Here is a 19,818-nt window from a genome sequence, read left to right on the forward strand (position 1 = left end):
ACTGCACCCTCTTAACTCTGACAGGCTTAAAGAAAAGAAAAGAAAAAAAATCCTGGAATATTTTAAAAGAAATAATAAAATGTTGGAACTCCAAAGCAGTTTTTCTTCTGTTTGCTGAATAAATGGAAAAAATACTCTGACAGCAGATGACAGTACTCTTTCATGGTTTTGGCCATGAATGGTTTTGCTATTTCTGTCGTATATATCCAAGTCCGCGCCCACGTCCATGTCCATGTCCATGGCTGAATGAGTGTTTGGAAGAAGTGATGGAGCTCACTTGAGTTTCTTGGAGGGAGAGATGACACTCAAGCAACTCGCTGTGAGACAGCAGGGCAAAATCCACAGAACTGTGCTCTTTCTTTTCTCAGTTATGCTAACGATTACCCATCCTAAAAAATGTTGTTATTAGCAACATAACTGGGAAGTGCCTGCATGCATTCACCTCTACTTAATATTATCTGCACTTTCTGTTTATGTTCACGCCATAGCAGTAGTCATCATACAGCATGGACATCATAGCTGATGTCAGAGAGGTTCTGACATTATTACATGCTCAGTGCCTAAATTTCTAACCAGTTTGATTGATATAGACCAGGAGTAATTCCTACACGATGAATGGCATAACATGAATGCAAATCCAGCTCCAATGTGAGAAAAACCCAGCTCCACCGCCTGTGATGCACTTAGAGCTATGTGGAAAATTCATTACTGAATAGAGGTCCACAAAGAACCAAAAATGAGTTATGGGAGTGTAATGAGTTACCAGGCACTGGTTGAACTACCACCGTTAATGGGGTGTGTGCTCTTTGCCCATTCCAATTATGAGACAACTAAGCCACAGTGCAAGAGATTCAATTGTATTCGATGTGTCTCTTAACGCCTTTTTAATGAAAAAATCCGTTTCAGATTTTTATACAAGATGAGGGATTTAAGGTTTTTTTCCTCCTTGAGCTTTATCAATTTGACTATGAAATTCTTTCCCTCTTACTGTATAACTGGCACCGTAACTGCCATTAAATTAAAAACTTAAATTAAACTGCCATGAAACATTAAATTGTTTGTAAGCAAGTAGGAATGGGCAGCACAGCTATACCTAAGGTGGGTACAGAATTCTACTCAGCAAATAGCTATCAATGTATTTCTGTCAAAGGGGGAAGATGAAAACCGTGAGGCCCTGCAAGTTGCTGCCAGGGTTCTGGTATCATTTGGGTTTCAATTTTCTTTAAGGACTTGGTTGACAGAATACAAGGTATGCCTCATGAATCTTCAGACAATAGCTGAGAGGGACTGCCAGTTGATCGGAAACAGGGCTCGATTTAAAACGGCCTTAACAAATTGGACATATGGCAGGAAAGCGTAGGATGTTCTTCAACATATGTGAGTGCAAGGTATTTTCCTTGGGAGGAAGTAGCCAGGCAAATGATGCATCAAGGCAGAACAGACCACCTGAAGGACCTGGGACCAGCACAGTGCTTGAAGGTGCCTCAGCCTTTGCATTGACGATGTTGTTACAGCAAAATCTCAAGGGATGCAATGGCCCCTGGTGTGATGATCACACCCTCCTTGCCCTTTTTGCCAACCGTTGGCTGTAGCTTTATGTTAGAACATCCAATAATGTACAAGGACGAAGCTGAACAGCCAACCAGCACACAGTACCTACCCCTCATCAACACGTGTTCCAGCTGGTGCTAATGGCATCACAAGCAGGAAAACAATCAATAGGGAGTTTGAGCAGGACCTAATGAAAATGATGTCATTACCCTGGGAAAAGAAAGCACAGTTGGAGAGGAACCATCTGCACCACCAGAGAGGACACCAAAGGTATGATGTTCTTCTGGGGACCTCTGTTACTTTTCTTCCTGGCTGTCCACCAGAGAGCTCTCCCTTTCCTCTCTCTCCATCCTCTCTATTTTCTTTTTCTATTATTTTCCTACAAAACAACTCCACCATTAGTCAATATATGCCTTCAGCTACGGAGTCTCCTAATAAATCTTCATGTGTGAACTTATCTCAATACCCTTCATGCAACATGGGATGTGGCCACTGTATGCTATCAGCTGGATGTGAGTCAGCAATAGCACTGGCAACAAAGACGAAAGCAATAGGGTGATGTATAAACATAAGAACGCCTGTACCATAGCAGTTAATTAAAACTCAAAGGCCTTTTGCCAGTATTGGAGTGTCCTTACGTGCACATGATTTTTAATTTTACACACTGCTCCCAAAGGAACATACAGACCAATCTGAGGAAATTAATGCAAAGGAATACAAAGTAATGCCAAAGCGCAAGACGAAAAGATGGAAAAAGACCCTGATTTGTTTAGTACAGCAGTGTTCCCTGATCAGTTTAAGAGGAAATAATACACCACTCCTGCCAAAAACTGCCCTTGCTCCTGAGTTAGCCTAGTGCTCTGCCCCCTCAGCCATGGCACCAGAACTTGTGTGGCTCTTCAGCAACACCAAACGTAGCTGCATTTTATTCATTAAGATTAGTTTTTTGTTAAAACATGACCAAATCCTGACTTTGAGAGATGATAGGGAGATGTGGCTTTTGGTGGTAGAAAGCTGGAGACAACTTTTTCAGCATAAGAGCAGAGTAGATCATCCTCAACCACTTGCAAGATCTCATCCTGAGAAAATGCAGCTAAGAGGATGTATGGGGTTTGCGCGGCAAAGTTTTGGTAACAGGCGAGTCTGTAGGGGTGGCTTCTGTGAGAAGATGCCAGAAGCTTCCCCCATGTCCAACATAGCCAATGCCAGCCGGGTCCAAGATGGACCTACACCTGGCCAAGGCCAAGACCACCAGTGATGGTGGTAGCATCTCTGAAATAACACAATTAAGAAGGGGGAAAAATCCTGCTGGGGAACAGCAGTCAGAGAGAGAAGTGGGAATATATGACAACAACAACTCTGCAGACACCAAGGTCAGTGAAGAAGGAGGAGGAGGAGGACGTGCTCCAGGTGCCAGAGCAGAGACGCCCAAAGGAGGCTGTGACCCTGTGGAGTGCCCACACTGAAGCAGGGTCCTGGCAGGACCTGTGAACCCATGGGAGAGCCTGTGGTGCAGCAGGTCTTCTGGCAGGACCTGTGGCCCCATAGGGGACCCATGCTCGAGCAGTCCATTCCTGAAGGACTGCACCCCATGGAAGGGACCCATGCTGGAGCAGTTCATGGAGAACTGGAGCCCATAGGAAGGACCCACATTGGAGAAGTTTGTGGAGAACTGTCTCCTGTGGAAGGGACCCCACACTGGAGTAGGAGAGAGTGTGAGGAGTCCTCCCCTGAGGAGGAAGGAGCGGCACAGATGAGGTGTGATGACCTGACCCCAACCCCAACCCCCATGCCCTGTCCCCCTGCGCCGCTCGGGGGGAGGAGGGAGAGAAATGGGGAGTGAAGTTGAGCCCAGGAAGAAGGGAGGTGGGGGGAAGGTGTTTTAAGATTTAGTTTTTATTTTTCATTATCCTCTGATTTGATTGACAATAAAGTAAACGAATTTTCCCCAGATTGAGTCTGTTTTGCCCATGACGGTAATGGGTGAGTGATCTCCCTGTCCTTATCTCCACCCACGAGCCTTTCGTTATATTTTCTCTCTCCTGCCCAGCTGAGGAGGGGAGTGACAGAGTGGCTTTGGTGGGCACCTGGCCTCCAGCCACGGTCAGCCACCAGAGAAGAAGATGATAAGAGCCTTCAAATAGGCAAGGGTTGCTAAAAAAGGCTGGGAATGGTACATCCGTGTCTGAACAAGGATGATGTACCATGAGAAAAACTCTCAACCAGCAAGGGTGATGAAACCCTGAAACAAATTGCTTGGAGATGTTATGGAGACTCAATTTCTGTAAACTTTTATGAATGGTTAGGATGAGTTTGTATCTCAATCAGCATCAGTGTGTTGTTCCTGCTCTTGGAGAAGGGATAGACTTTTGGCAGTCCGTTTCAGCCTTTTCTCACCACACGATTTCTCCCTCCCTTGATCATGTGAGTCTCCAAATGGGTCCTCTCCGCCATCTGATCTGCTACACCGTGTCTTACAAATTCCCACCCAGGTAAATTGTAAGGTCTTAAAAAAGGCAGCCCCTGTACCCAAACACCAATTGCTCCCTGTACATCCAAAGAAAGAGGAGAACCACCCTCTATCCTTCCTTTTGCGTGCTATGCACCACAGTGAGCACATCTGACAGCAGCCAGCTACTCTGATAAAAAAGTGTTTGGAATGACGTTTGCTCAGCAGCATACCATTAACACATCTGCCCCATACTGAGTCAGCAGATACGACCCCTTCTAACTGCATTTCTTTGAGGAGCAGAGAATAATTCAAGTGAAATAGGCAGTGGAGCTCCTCTTTCCTTATTCTCTTTTTGAATAAAATACTAGTGGTATCAGATCCTCTTTTTTTTTTTTTTTTGTTTCTGTCCAAAGCAACTCTTGAAACATCAATAAAGCAGCAGTCTTAAGTACCTTGCTGAAATGTGAATGCAGATGGATCAGAGGTCTAAGTTTAGATTCATGTTTTCTGTTCTTGCAGAAGGGAAATGAGACATCCAAAGACGTTGACTAATCATCTCACAAAAAGAAAGATTCTAAAACTATGACTTTACTGAATATTTTGCAAAACATGCCTAGCTAAACAAAGCATATTAATAAAATCACGGGATTTACTGGCCTCAGCTGTTACTGCTGAAGGCACAGAATAAAGAATGAACAATCTTCCACTGAATTTGAGGAAGATCTACACTCTTCATAATTTTTATGATAATTACACGTTTCAGATGCAGAAAATCTACTTGGCAAGCAAGCTTGACCTTTTTTTAAAGGTCACCAAAGTCATTAGACTTATAAACCTGGGTAAGTCTGATTAAAGCCAATAATGAATTTCAAAGTGCAGATTTAGCCATATTCTAACAAACTCATGGGGTCTTCCACTGGCTTTTGTTACATTTCTTTCACTTTCTGACAACCTCAAATCTTACAAAAAAACCCCACCTTTGCCTGTTATATATAGCTGGTCATGTTATAGATAACTAGCTGCTGAAAGGAGAAGCAGTGACAAGCATGCGGAAGAGCATCTCCTCCTTCAAATATTCCTTCTCATGCTGCTGGCCAATCTCTACAGGCTGGACACGTGGTGATGGTGGAGCAAAAAAGTTGCTCACTGTGTAGTAAATGAACTACGAATGACTGTTTTCCTAAGGACATGTGCCCTGTGTCACCTAATTTTTTCCTGCTGCTTATCCATCTCCCTCTCCTACCCACCTATTTGCCATGCTTCACAGCATATGCCATGATTATCTGAGCACTGATGGATCAGCCAGCGCGCGCATGCTGATTGACCAGCTGGCTGTTGCCTCTTAGAAAGGACAAGGATCTGAATTATAACTGCCTTTGCCTCACTGGGGAGTGCTAATCTGATCTTGCGTTTTCCACCCTGCCCTCAGTTTGCTGGCTACTGCCAGCTAGAAGACGATGGCCAAGTTCTTCACGTCTCCACTACTGTCATGGCTGAATACAGATCCCTTTCTGTGACTAGCTGCCAATTCTTTACAGCATTCACAAGAAATTAATATCTTTGAGGCCTCCGGCTAGCTGTCAAAACTGGTAAAAAAGTTTAAGAATTATTCAGTGAAAGCTAGCAGACAGGTAGTGCAATCAGATCTGTATCATTTTCCCAAGAGTTGGGCTGATAGTACATGTACAACTGCACTTATGTGCAAAATCAATGCTCAAAATACAGGATAAAACATGAGTTTTGGTGATGTCATACATTACCATCTGTCAAATGAGTCACAGAAACCAGCTGGGTGCACATGGTCACTCTGTCCCAACTGTGAAAATAAAGCTTATTAGCTAAAACCTCAGCATGGTTCTGCAAACCTGCACCTTTGCAGATTTGTGCCTGAGTTCTCCACCTTCTTCATTCAAGCACTTACAATTTCCTTCCATTTTGCCATGCAGATTTTTTTCAACCCACAGCAATTTTTGGAGAAAAAATTAAGCTTTTGTAGACCTGACATATGATTTTACTCTCTTGAATTATGTTTACTACGTGGCAGAGTGGCCCTAGCCCAACTTTCACAGGCAATGCATGGACTTAGCTAAAGGAAAGAAAAAATTCCAAAGATGACCTTGATGCACAAAATAACACAATAAATATGTTAATTTTCTTAAAGGATTGCTTTGAAAAGCTTATCCTTTTCTCCCTTCCAACAGGTAATTTATTTAACTGCAAGTCTCCTAATAGTAAACCATTACATCTTTTGGAATATTTGCCAACACTAACTCCTCTGGACTGTTAACAGCACACAATGATAAGATAACACTAACAAGATCTGAAGTAGATAAACACCGCAGGCAAGAAAAAGTACAATAACAAGGACTGAAATAAGATTTTAATATGCACAGTGAAACGTAGCCTAGCTCCTGGGCTGGTGGTTTTATTCCCATAATGTCAATCAGAAGCTCTGAAGCCTCTAATAGTCCTTTCATGCCTGTTATGCAAAGTTTGTGGTGGAATATTGTTTATTGCAATTAAACAATCCTCGATTCTCCACTACTTTGCATCTAGACTTATCCCTTCCAATGTGGTGTAAAATGATGATGGAGCAAACTGACAAAATTTGTCTCCATCGCAGACTTTGCGCAACTGGTAGCAGTTCCACAGGGTGCCCGGAAGAAAAGTACTGGGCTGTCAGTTTCTCAGGTATACCTTCTTTCTTGTTCCTTAGTTCCCACTCACTAACTTGATGTCCATCATCACACCAGGAGTGTCAAATTCTCCTTAACACAAGAGTGAAGGCCATGAAGTATTATGCTTCTTCTGTCCTCACTTAGAAGCCTCCTTCGCACTTGGCTTGTCTGAACCTCTACCAAGCAAGCCAGATTTTAGTGCTCCACCAAAAAAGCCAGTGTTTCTACAGATTCCCAGGTGACAAGCTAAACCCCTACCATTGACATAATCCTAATGGTCAGAAATGACAGATTTTAATGTTTAAATCAGGAAACTGGTTTAAGGTGGAAGCAAGTTCCATCCCAGTAGCATAACATAATAACCTTTTGTTGGCTTAGCTAATAACCTTTATTTTCTATTAGGATAGCTTTACCTGCACTGCTATGCCCAACAAACGATTTTGAGTGAAGACTAGTTCAGATAAATCAATTTTATTCCAGCTTCTGAAGAATTTAGTGGCTACCCTCTTGAAATCTTGCTCGTCTCACATCCACGGGGGAAAGAAATTGCATTTTTTTAAAGGACAAGTCATTAACAAGATGGAAATGTCTTTTAGGATCGGAGGGCTGGCAGCCAATATGGTACGAGTATTGGCGAAGCAGGTGGAGCTTCCAGCCAATGGCCCAACACACCCCCCCCAACTCCTCACCTGGGAATGTGCCTAGAAAGTACCATTCTTTTCTGATGACATGTTACATGGGATGCAAAAACTCTTCACGGCTGCATTTGCAGACTCATTTTTTAAGAAAAAGGCAAGGAGCTGCCAGCACTGAGTCCTGGCAGTCTGTCTAGAAACGGAGTATCAGGAGAAACACATGTTTTTTCAGCTCAAGTCCTCTTCCACTTCATTTACATGGAAATCAACTGGAGGAAAGGATGCGGGAAAAAAAAAACAAGCAAAAAAAGGCATTAATAGTAAGGGCACGCAAGGGAAACATCTTTACTTTCAAAAACTGGGGCTAAATATACAGGCAGGCTGTTGAGATTTAAGGGGAAGTAATGAGTGTCTAAAATATTTGGCTGTACAAGAAGAGGTTTCAGAGAAGGGACAAGTCCTTGGTTTTGCATGGTGAACACCAAGAGCATCTTGGATGTCTAGGACATCTGCCACAAAAAGATAAAATATAAAGAAAATACATTTCTCTTCCCATTCTTGCACAGAAAATGCGGAAATTGGATACAAATATTGGAAAGCACAGTACAGGCCAACACAGAGACTTGATTTAACATATAATCTTTCAGCTTTCTGCTTGGGGGATGTTATTAAAGGCCTTCATAATCAACAGAATTCACTTCTGCTGAGGAAAAGAGGGAACCTGAGCACATCAGCAGTTTCTTAAGAATGTGGAACAGCAAACTAATTAGTGAGTCATTAAGCAGATGATCCTGACGTTTTGAAGAGGTTCTTCCCAAGTTGTGTTACCCTCTGCCTGAGAAGGCAGCATTACTGTGGTGCTCATGATGAGAACCTCTGCTTTGCGTTTTTTAACAGGGTCGGACGTAGTTTGTCTACAACCCAAAGTTCTGGTATTACATTGGATGTGACCTGCAGGATCACAGCAGGTGACTAAACCTCCCATGTCGTAATCCCACTTCATGTTCTTTGCTAATCTCTGGCTGGAGACTTTGAACTATCAGATTTATCTGCTGAGATTTCCAGTGGCCCACAGCAACTGTAAAACTTCATTTCAAAGTCTCTTTATCTTTTCTGCAGATTAACTGCTGTCTTTTTTTTTTTTTTTTTTTTAATAATCTAAAACCTGCAATTGATTTTGTGTAATGAGGCTCCTTTTCCCCACAGCAGTCCTAGCCAACAAGGGCACCATCTGAAAGCTAATAGGCTAAATAATAATGTGAAGTGGCTGCAGCTTTCTGTTTATCATATGAATAGAAGCAGCGCTGGTCACAGCAGGCACGGCCTTAGCAGGAGGACATAAAGGACATACATTCACATATAGCTTTGTGTCAGTGTGCTAGAAGCTATGCAGAGATAGAATGTGAATAATTGCATCAGATGTGTCAAAACAACAGCGAGGATGGGAATGGGGTGGGTTACTCAAAGTTTCTCAGCCATAGCTCCTGGGCAAATAGGGAAAATGTGCATGTTTTTAAGAAAATGGTCTTCTGTAGATGAATAGATTTTAAAACCAAAAGGAACTCCCTTATCATCATATCTTTACGGGAAACCATATTCAGATCAAGAACATGTTTATGCAGCAAAACACAGCCAGCAGATAGAGACCTAACTTAATCTGTCTGGTTCAGATTACAGTCACAAAAATGGGTCAAGGTGGGTTTCAGCCAAAGTAGCTGGAACATAAGATCTTGGGAATTGCAGACCAATATTCTCCTGGATATCAGTACATTGTGCCTTTGTTACCATGCTTGCCTCCATTTTTAAACTTAAATTAGCGTAATTGAACTAGCACTGGCTACATTTTCAGCTTTGTTTTGCTGTATTGCACAATTTTCAAATTGATACCAACAAGGATGAGCTCCATCAAGGAAAGAGCTTGTGACCTCCTCACATTGTCACAAGGACAGACGAAATCCATGGAGGTGGCTGGGACAAACCCATCCCATCCACATCAAGAGGTAAAGCTTTCTCCTGCAATGTAGCCCAAAGGCTGTCACAAGCCCACTCCAGCACGCAAAAACAGACCTAAAGAAGCACTTTGAAAAAAATAACGGATTGCAGGCAGTCTTCAGGCATAGTCATCTCTCTGGCTTGTCTACAAGGACAATGAAACCCCTAAATTTATTTGTCAATACAGCTATTCTGTTGATAGATGGAAATCTGATGTACAGGTGTCATTTAAGATTTGGACATCCTAAATGAAATTAATAGTTCTCCAAATAAATCAACTTACATTTTTATGTTGTCGATGTTAGAAGGGACCTCAGTCTTCTGTTGCATCTCTATTTCTTGAATGACACAAATGGATTTATGTTTCAGATCTAAATGCTAATCTGCCAAAAAAGAGCTGAAAGAGGGAAAGAATGCAAACCCAAATTATACTTCCCTGCAAATATGAGCTCTGGGATTGCTCTGTTAAGTTTGACATTTTTGAGGATCTTTCTCATACCTTCATCTCCATCCTTATCAGCATTTTCTCAGGGTAACTGAACTTCTCCTAGGATTACAATGGTTTTTAGCCCCTTCCCTGATAAACTTGCCAAGATAATGTGTGCATCTCTCAGCCTAAAAAAAAAGTTTTTTGGGATTTGAGAATCCATCCACAACTTCTTTCTAAAGTAGCAATAGCAAGTGTCAGGAAATCATTGATATTGAACTAAAAATATATCCTCCATCACTAGGCATTGACATGGCCACGAAGAAATGCTGGGACTTGCACGAGGGGTTCTGAAAGGATTTACAAAGCATAGTTCATTCACAGAGACACATCCAAGGAAATATCCCCGGGAATGCCAGCTTCTTCCACTAAGGTCTCCTTGACAATTAGCCAAGATGTTATAAAATGAAAATCTTCTGTGAAAGAGGAAGAGAAAAAGTTGGAACCTCAGCAAGCTGAGACAACCGGGGTTTAATTGAATTAATTTGGGAATGTTAATTGGATGTTGAATGGATAAACCTGTAAGGATAACCTCTCTCGGATGCAGAGGTAACTCCTCATCCATTTACGTTTTGGTTAGCAAGACAGGGAGAGCAGAGAGGTCCTAAAATGGGGAGAAGTTCTAGGATGTCACATCTTTCCAGATGAATGTAACAGTGAATCAGCAGAAAATTTTAGTAGCTCTTCAACAAATCCAAGGGCATATATGTCAACAATGGTAAAAAACATAGTTCTATTAAATTCTGCTTCACCAAGGAGATTCATAACAGCTAAAAATCCTCCTCCCAGCATTTTGAAAAACATCCACAAAAGTTTGATGGCTATTATAGTACACTGTAGTATATAAAGGTGGGTGTTTTTTTTTCCCCCGAGTAGGAAAGAAATGCATCTTTTCTTATAGCACAGGAGAACAGATATCAGACTCATTGTTGACAACTACCGTGTTACCATCCCCGCAGATCAGGAAAATCTCCTAATCAGGCAAATGCCGGCAGTGAGAGTTTTGACTAAGGATTGCATCAGGACTTAAGGACTCAGCCCCCAAAGACTAAAATTTGAATTGATAGGAATAATTTTCAAAATATTAAAGTTTTGCTTCACTTCCGGGAAGGAAAGGAGCCTGATAAAGACAATAATAATCAAGATGCCAGTTCTGCCCAAGCTGCAAGAGAGGAAAAGACTAAAGTGATTGCAGTAGCTACTGCTCTATGACTACACTGTGCTTTTCCCCTACTGCTTACCTCAAAAATAGAAAGTACAAGGAGAAAAAGGCAGGGAGATAGATTAAGGAGCATCAGGGTGGCCAAACGGTTTGATTTGCTCAGGCATCTCAGAATCTTTCATTAAGATTTACATCATGATGCTGACCTAAGTGGCAAAGCAAATTTTTCATAGCAGAAGAAAGAAGCTAGTACTCTCCGGCTGGGTCAGGTAACCTTTCTCGTGCTCACAGCAAGTAATGGAGTCCTTCTCGTGTGAACAGGACTGACCAACGGACCTGTCTTCTTCCATTGTCCTGAAGCAGAGTGTTTTTCATGTGATCACTGTGTCTCTGTTTATAGTTGAACAAGTGGTACCTTGATTTTATCCGTTTTCTTTCGTGAAACAGGCAAGGCATAAAACAACAACACAGTTTAAAAACTCTGCTCATACTGACATCAACTCTTACAAATTGAACTTCAAAAGGCATCTCAAAAATCGTAGTGTGGCACTTGCACAGCTCAGCTCCCAATTAAAAATGATAATGTTGAATGGTGCCTGAAGCATGGCATCAGATCAGAATTTCTGGGATATTGGCTTTACTGAATTTCATCCAGATAACCATTTGGCTTGATTTAAGGTGCATGAAAGGTATGCATGTATGCACGCACTATAAAACAGATGTCATCAGTTCTCCTGATCTTGAAATTTTAGTAATTACAGGAAGTCAAACTATCTACAAGAAAAACAGGAGGAAAACTCAGAAATTAAGAACACCAGGTGTCCCTCATGGTGAATTACCATGATGGGAATGGCTGCATGCTGGTACTGAACTGTGGGCAAAATTTACTGAGGACTTCACAGAACTTGTCACATCTCTGGTACACTCACGGTAAAACCAGATTCAGGATTAGCATTTGACTTCTGTGATTTAACTTTCCTTCTGTGTCAGTGATAACAGAGTTTTACCGAGCAGGACTGGGACCACTGTCCTCATGAAAAGACCTTTCTGAGTGGGAGGTTTTGCAACAGCAGCAGCTTGCCCAGCCAATGGAAGCTCAGATGCGTCTTGTTCTTCTGCACGGAAACTGCTTCCACCCTGGTCCACTGTCCTGCATCCCAACACAACACAACACAGAGCTGTTCCACATTCAGGTCTGCTCCAGACCCAACAGCCCCAGCCCCGGCACTAATGACAGCAGTGTGAAAGCAGTCTGGTACCACTGCAATATGCCAACAACGGAAATAATTGCACAGCTGCAGAAATGAAAGCCACTGAGTAGTCTACTCAGAATGGAAAAGGACCACAAGAACCTGAATCCTTGTAACTACAGAAGTTTCAGGTACTCAACATCAAAATGACATATTTTCATTTTTTTGTTTCATGATTGATTGTGTCTTGACAGGATGGAGGTAAGGCACGACAGATCAGTATCAGGTATACAAATGGTAGATGTGATGAAGATGATGTTATGACCTACTTCTGATGGGAGTAAACTTTTGTAGGATGCTGAGCATTCCTCAAGTCACTAGGACTAGAAAGTGATTTGCACACTACAGTTGCTGAATACTAGCCAAGAAAGTGTGGTTTTAAAGGAAAACTGTCTTGCTAGGATTGCTTACTGCTACTGTATTGCACTTTTTTATGACAAAGGAGTAAGTTTAAACTAAATTCTTATTCTCAGCGATTGCTGCAAAATAAAGACAACTGCTCTCTGCATCAGGGGCATGACCTAATGACACAGTGGCATCGTGAAGTTTTGGTGCCTCCAGGCTTCACCAATTCTGTTTCCTGATATCTTGATGAGCATTTTCACCCACTGTCTAGTTTTATTCAGTGCGTAGTAAGTCCAACATTCATTCCTGCATCTCAGTGGTTTGTTTCAGCTGAGCTGCGCATCACCGATGTCCATGGCAGGTATCTCAGAGCCACCCTGGATAAGCCGATTTGGTCACCCTTGACAACCTTGATTTGGCAAGTGTTTTGGCCAATCACTTGCAGCTTGCTGCATAAATAGGATGAAGGTGCCCAAATACCTTGTAGGATTGGAGTTGTGTTTGTACTCAGATATGCCAGTTTCTAACTTTGGGAAGCACGGCCACAGGCTCAGACACTTCTGCTGGCTCTCAGAAGTCCTTGCACCTGCCGAGAAACTGGCTTGAGTGTCTCTCAGTCATTTGATGGGCACTGTATCTTCCCAAATAAATTATTATTCAAGTAACGTCTTCAGTTAATCAAGTATTCTTCTTGACAAAGGGCCACCTGCCAGGGCATCTTGATTAGGATTCCACCGTATTAAATTTACAGTAGTTGTGTGAAGATCAGAGCCAAGTGAACCAAAACAGGTTTTCTTCTTTCTCTTTTTTTTTTGTTGTTTAGAATCATTCAATGCACAGGATTTGCCTTCCCTTGTTCCTCAACCAGAAAAAACAAACAAACAAAAAAAAAACCCAAACTCCCCAAATCCCACAACTTAACTTTCTATCTTTCCACCAAGTTCAATCACAAAAAAAATCTCATCAAAAGCTGATTTAGTGCAAAGTTCACTAAAAAGAGGGCCTGAGTTTGTGAATGTAAGAAAAAATTATCTGAATTTTTGTTTTGTGACAAAATATGCAACCTGGCTCGGGATTTCCATCCAGATATTTGCATGTCTCTGGAAAAAAGCTTCTCTTCTGTGGTGATTAGCAGCATGAAAGGTGCTTTACACTTTAGCAGCTGGGTAAATAGTTTTTACAGACGTTTGTGCATGTGCTCATGACAGAACTGATGGTATCACAGAATCAAAACAAAACCCCGCAGTAGGATTTTGCAGAGAAATAGAAAGAAGCGCTTTCCTTTCAAATATTTTCAAGTGTTTATTTGCAACATTTTGGAATCGGTTTTCAAAATAGCAAAATACAGGAGCACATGCAAAAAACATGTTGTTTAAGCCAGCGCTTGCCTTGCAGACTGGTCGGACTCAGAGCACGGGTGCTTCCCACCAGCTGCCCTTGTGCAGGGAGCTCATGGTCCCCTCTGTGCACCTCTGCACCCCTGAGGACACGCGAAGGAGCAAGCTCCACAATTTGCCTTGCTTTTATACAGGTTATTTACTCCTCAGAAGTTGTCTGTTTACTTGTTCATTCATTTGTTTGTCTTGGTCAGGTCAGGAGTAAGAAAAATAAAGTTTTGCTCAGGTAACCTATCAGAAACAAGAAGTGATGGATGTGAAATGCTAACTGCTTGACAAAGTTCATTAAGAAGAGGAAAAAAAAGACATTTCAGCATTGTGTTTTGGTTGCTTAGATGTGATGTGCTACTGGCAGCTAAAAACAATTCATTTACAGAATGATTAATATAAGCAGCAGATGGTGAAATGACAGTATCCTCAGCTCTTAAAAATTTTAATCAAAGCTAACTGTGAGAACTTGTACATGACCTGATCACCTACAGTGCCAGTTAAACACCTTGTGAAACTGTTTGCTATAGTGACCTTGGATACTTCCTCATAATGTTGAAAGAAATCAGAAAAGTTTTTTTCAAGTCATTTACAGATACAAAAATTTTTAAAATAAACCATTGTTTGTGTATCTGGATGAAACTGAAGGATGCTTACAGGTGCACAGTCCGTCTGGCACACTGACCTTCATGCAGGCCTGACCTCAGTACCTGGGAAGGTCACGGAACAGAACATCCTCAGTGCCATCACACGGCACATGCAGGAGAACAGGGTGATCAGGCCCAGTCAGCATGGGTTTGTGAAAGGCAGGTCATGCCTGACAAACCTGATCTCCTTCTATGACAAGGTGACCCACTTAGTGGATGAGGGAAAAGCTGTGGATTTTATCTATCTGGATTTTTGCAAGGCTTTTGACACCATTTCCCACAGCATTCTCCTGGAGGAACTGGCTGCTCAGGGCCTGGACAGGTGTACTCTTTGCTGGTAAAAAACAGTCTGGATGGCCGTGCCCAGAGAGTGGTGGTGAATGGAGTTAAATCCAGTTGGTGTCTGGTCACAAGTGGTGTCCCCCAGGGCTCGGTGCTGGGGCCGGTTCTCTTTAATATCTTTATCAGTGATCTGGATGAGGGGATCGAATGCACCTTCAGTAAGTTCGCAGGCGACACTAAACTAGGTGGGCGTGTTGATCGCTGGAGGGTAGGATGGCTCTGCAGAGGGATGTGGACAGGCTGGACCGATGGGCCGAGGCCAATGGTATGAAGTTCAACAAGGCCAAGTGCCGGGTCCTGCACTTGGGTCACAACAACCCCATGCAGCACTACAGGATTGGGGCAGAGTGGCTGGAAAGCTGCCCGGCAGAAAAGGACCTGGGGGTGGTGGTGGGCGACCGGCTGAATATGAGCCGGCAGTTTGCCCAGGTGGCCAAGAAGGCCAACAGCATCCTGGACTGTATCAGGAATGGTGTGGTGAGCAGGACTGGGGCAGTGATCATCCCCCTGTACTCAGCACTGGTGAGGCCCCACCTCAAGTGCTGTGTTCAGTTTTGGGCCCCTCACTACAAGAAGGACATTGAGGTGTTGGAGCATGTTCAGAGAAGGGCAATGAAGCTGGTGAGGGGTCTGGAGCACAAGTCTGATGAGGAATGACTGAGGGACCTGGGGGTGTTTAGTCTGGAGAAGAGGAGGCTGAGGGGAGACCTTATCACTCCCTACAACTACCTGAAAGGAGGGGGTAGAGAGGTGGGGGCTGACCTCTTCTTCCTGGTGATGTGATAGGATGAAAGGAAATGGGTTCAAGTTATGTTAGGGGAGGTTTAGATTAGATATTAGGAAACATTTTTTCACTGAAAGGGTTATGAAACATTGGAATAGGCTGCCCAGGGAGGTGGTGGATTCACCATCCCTGGAATTGTTTAAAAAAAGGGTAGAGGTGGTACTTGGGGACATGGTTTAGAGGTGGTTTTGTCAGGTTAGGTTAATGGTTGGACTTGATCTTAAAGGTCCCTTCCCACCTCAGCAATTCTATGATTCTATGATTTTATTTCAGGAAAAATACTATTTAGTTCCATGAACTTGCTTGAAGAACTTGAGAAATTACTGGTCAAATCAAACCATCAAAAGCACCAGGACCCCCAACCTGTTTAATAAATGATAGTTCTTTCGGGGGCGGGGGAGAAAGAATCTATTTTCTTTCTGCATAAACATAATGACATGACTAAGATATTGCTAAAAGTAAAACGTTTGTGCATCTTGTTTAATTTACATTGTGTCTTTGTCCTCTATGAAAAATACATGTGACTATTTAAGGTAAGGAAAACCTATATGCTGTAACAGCATCAGCTGACCCAGGTGAAAAAAATGAATGTACATTTCAGTAGCCATTTCATTCTCCTGAAAAAAACTTAGAATGCTATAAACTAAAAACTCTAACACTAAAGTAAAAAGACTAAACTGAACACTAGAATGCTATAAACTAAAAAATTTAATTTCTGTATGTAAACATATTTCAAGTTCTTCTTCAGGTGTTTCTTAGCATTGCCTTGTTACTTTAATTGAGAGACCTTAAGAAATCTGATGGTTCTTTACTTATTTATAGCTTGTGCTCGCGTTTATGCGAATAGGTAAAAAAATCCAGCAGTATCCTTTAAAAAAAATCACAGATCTGCCTGAATCTACAAAAGAGCAATCACAGACCTTTTAATGCATTCTTCCCAGGGAAAAATAAAAAAAAAATAAAAAAATTCAAGCAACAACAATGGCAGGCAAAACTTTGCAATACTATTGCCTTGAAAAGGCTACAAATATTTCTCACAAAATAAATATTGTCCATTCCTGTCAGCCTCTTCAACCTCTTTTGTGTTCCCAGAAATTGCCAGTAATGAAAACAGAGCAGAGCCAATCAAACTCTTGTATACACTACTGCACTGTGGGAGCTGGAAGCCCTGCATTTAAAATAAGTCTTATGCATTATTCATAGACTATGTATGTTTATGTAAATTACCAAAGGCGGAAGTGTATACTAAAGCAGAATAAGAGGTAAAGCAGTGATGTTAAAAATACTCTGCTTATACTGTAGCTTAGCAGGGGAGATATGTATATATGCCCCTTCTACACCTGCTAGTTAAAAATGAGTGCAATCGTGTGCCATACCCTGCCTGGAAAACAAGTACACTTTCTGCCTTGTAGGACAGACATATTTTTCAACATTTATATTGGAGCAAGTATATAAATACATGGCAAAGTATGTGAGCCTTTCAGTCATTCAGAAAGGCACTGGAGAGATTTGGTAGTGCTATCTTTAGAGAAGCTACACGCTTAAAATGATGGCAGAGATCTTTGAAAAACAGCCACCTAAAAACTTACTAAAATAGAAAAAAATCTTAAACTTACTGTTTCCAACAAACCCAGAACATTTCTAGGTCAAGGGTCCTCTTTCCAGCCATTTCTACTAGCTATTATCAAGGCACGTATACCATCTTCTGAAACGAAGAGTTTGGGAGAGGATCACATTCATTACACATATACAGGCAAGGGTTAAAAGCTAATTTCATTCAGGCATTATGAGTGACAAGAGGAGGAGGAGGAGGCGGAGGAGGCGCGTTTATGTAAAAGAGCTTTATACCTCCAGGTCGACTCTGCAGCCCTCTGCAGTTGAGCAGCACACATAGCACAAACACATTGATAGTTCTTGGATTCATAAATTTGCATACAAAATTTAGTAACTTCCTCCAAATGTGTTTAAATTTTGCATTACATTATTTCAAAAATATACAGCATACATATATGCTATATACTATAAATTATACAATATTAATGAATATAACACATAATATATTACATGAATGTTCCATTACGTGAAATCATTCTACTTTTCATTTTTTAAATAAAACTGCTGTTTGACCTAAGCTTGGAGCATAACTTATTGAGTGACAGCAGCTGCACAATTACACATTTAGTGTGAGCAGGAAATTCTTTTCCTGTTCTGTACTGCAATTTTCCTGTAACGCATTATAACAAAACCAACCCCTTTTGGAATATTGCAGATTTACAACTTGCACCTCAAATAATCCATGTTCCTTTAAAAATACAGGTATTTGGAGTAAATCCTGAGGTATCCCACACAAACTAGAGGCAGAAACAGAGGAATCTTGGGGTCAAGGTGGCTGATAGGAAAGAAGGATTTTGAAAGTTTTCTACTCTACCACAGTGTTCATTTTTGAGCAAATAACACCAGAATTATAACATGAAAATATCTCAGAAACTCCCTTGTTGGGCTGGTTTTAGGGTGTAGAAAATACTGTGAGAGGAAGTTGGACCCATAGTCCCACATGGAAAAACAACACTCAGTGAAAAACCATCTTCTGATACGAAACATCTCCCTGCAGAACACCAGTCCATACTTTATTTTTCCTACACATACTTACTGATCAAGTACCTCTCCATCACCACCTTCCTACATGTTTAGTACAGAGATAATTTGAGAATGCACATAATGAAACACATCGGAAAGGGCAAGGTGGTTGTATCTGAGCAACACTGCCGTGAAGGTCGAATATCCCTCAGGACAAGGAGCTAAGGACCTATATAGTACCATGTCAGTTCTCATCTCTTAAGGCTGTAGTGAGAAATGTTCAATGCCATGAAGTCTGAGAATAGAGCGCTGTAATTAGTTTATGCTGTTAACCCAATGATAAGAAGGATACACTCAAAAGACTCTTCCAGAGAAGAACCTTCTGCATTCAGACCTCTCTGCAAAGCCTTTGTGTTGTCGAGAAAGACACCAGCTGTTTCATACAGGGATCTTACTATATTTCAGTGATATAGCACTCAATATCTCTAGATATCATTCTACGGAATCGAATGGTTGGCTACAGACCTTACTTGATATTTCCTGCATACATCCCCCCCCCCCAGTCTATCTATATCAGATAAATATGTATCATCAGAAAGATTAACATAGACACCTTTCTGATAATATTGTGACTGTGAAAGGACCAAGTGAGATACTATTAAATAAGGAGATCAAACTACATTATGCAATCTTACGAAGCAACATGGATATTTAACACCCTGCTGAGGCTGAACTAAGGAAAAGAAATATAGTAAAGGTTTTGTTTTGACTACAATGCATATGGATTTTTTGAGAAAAATTATCAGTGTAAACCTTAAGAGGCTTAAAATCCAGACTGATATCCTAGAGTCTTTCAGCATGCTTTTTTTTCTTACTCAGGCAATGTAGTTAATGCTTGTGTTTCTTGCATGTTTCTGAAAATAATCTCCTGAGCAGCGAATTTAGCATACTCATCATGGTTCAGGAAGGGCAGCTCTCAATCTTCAAACGTAACACCCTTCCTAGCTCTGAATGTCATAGCTGAAAAGTGCCATGACCTGCCAAGTTAGAAGGAGAAGTTCTGTTCTTTCAGAAAGGTCTCACAGAATCACAGAATTGTCAGAGTTGGAAGGGACCTCTAGAGATCATCTAGTCCCACTCCCCTGCTAAAGCAGGATTGCCCAGAGCACATTACTCAGGACTGCATCCAGGCGGGGTTTGAAAATCTCCAGAGAAGGGGACTCCACACCCTCCCTGGGCAGCCTGTGCCCCTGCTCTGTCACCCCAACTGTAAAGAAGTTTTTCCGTGTATTGGAACGGAACTTCCTATGTTCCAACTTGCACCCATTGCCCCTCGTCCTGTCACTGGGAACCACCGAGAAGAGTGTGGCTCCATCCTCCTTCAACCCACCCTTTAGATATTTGTAAGTAGTAATTAGGTCTCCCCTTCTCTTCTCCAGGCTCAAGAGTCCCAGCTCTCTCAGCCTTTCTTCATAAGGGAGAAGAAGGCTCCAATCCCTCAATCATCTTGGTTGCCTTTCGCTGGACTCTC

The 19,818-nt window shown here is 41.8% G+C and overlaps 1 protein-coding gene across 1 annotated transcript in view; it reads left to right on the forward strand.

Moving 5' to 3' along the window:
• The first annotated feature begins 2,771 nt into the window (after positions 1-2,771).
• Positions 2,772-19,818, forward strand: part of CCNH (cyclin H) — a 50,959-nt gene continuing 33,912 nt past the window's right edge. The window contains exon 1 of the mRNA XM_009886879.1: positions 2,772-2,924. Coding sequence (XP_009885181.1) covers positions 2,772-2,924 — 153 coding nt within the window. The remainder of the gene's footprint in view (positions 2,925-19,818) is intronic.

The sequence above is a fragment of the Charadrius vociferus genome, unplaced genomic scaffold (assembly GCF_000708025.1).
Source record: "Charadrius vociferus isolate BGI_N301 unplaced genomic scaffold, ASM70802v2 scaffold244, whole genome shotgun sequence".
Classification (NCBI taxonomy): domain Eukaryota; kingdom Metazoa; phylum Chordata; class Aves; order Charadriiformes; family Charadriidae; genus Charadrius; species Charadrius vociferus.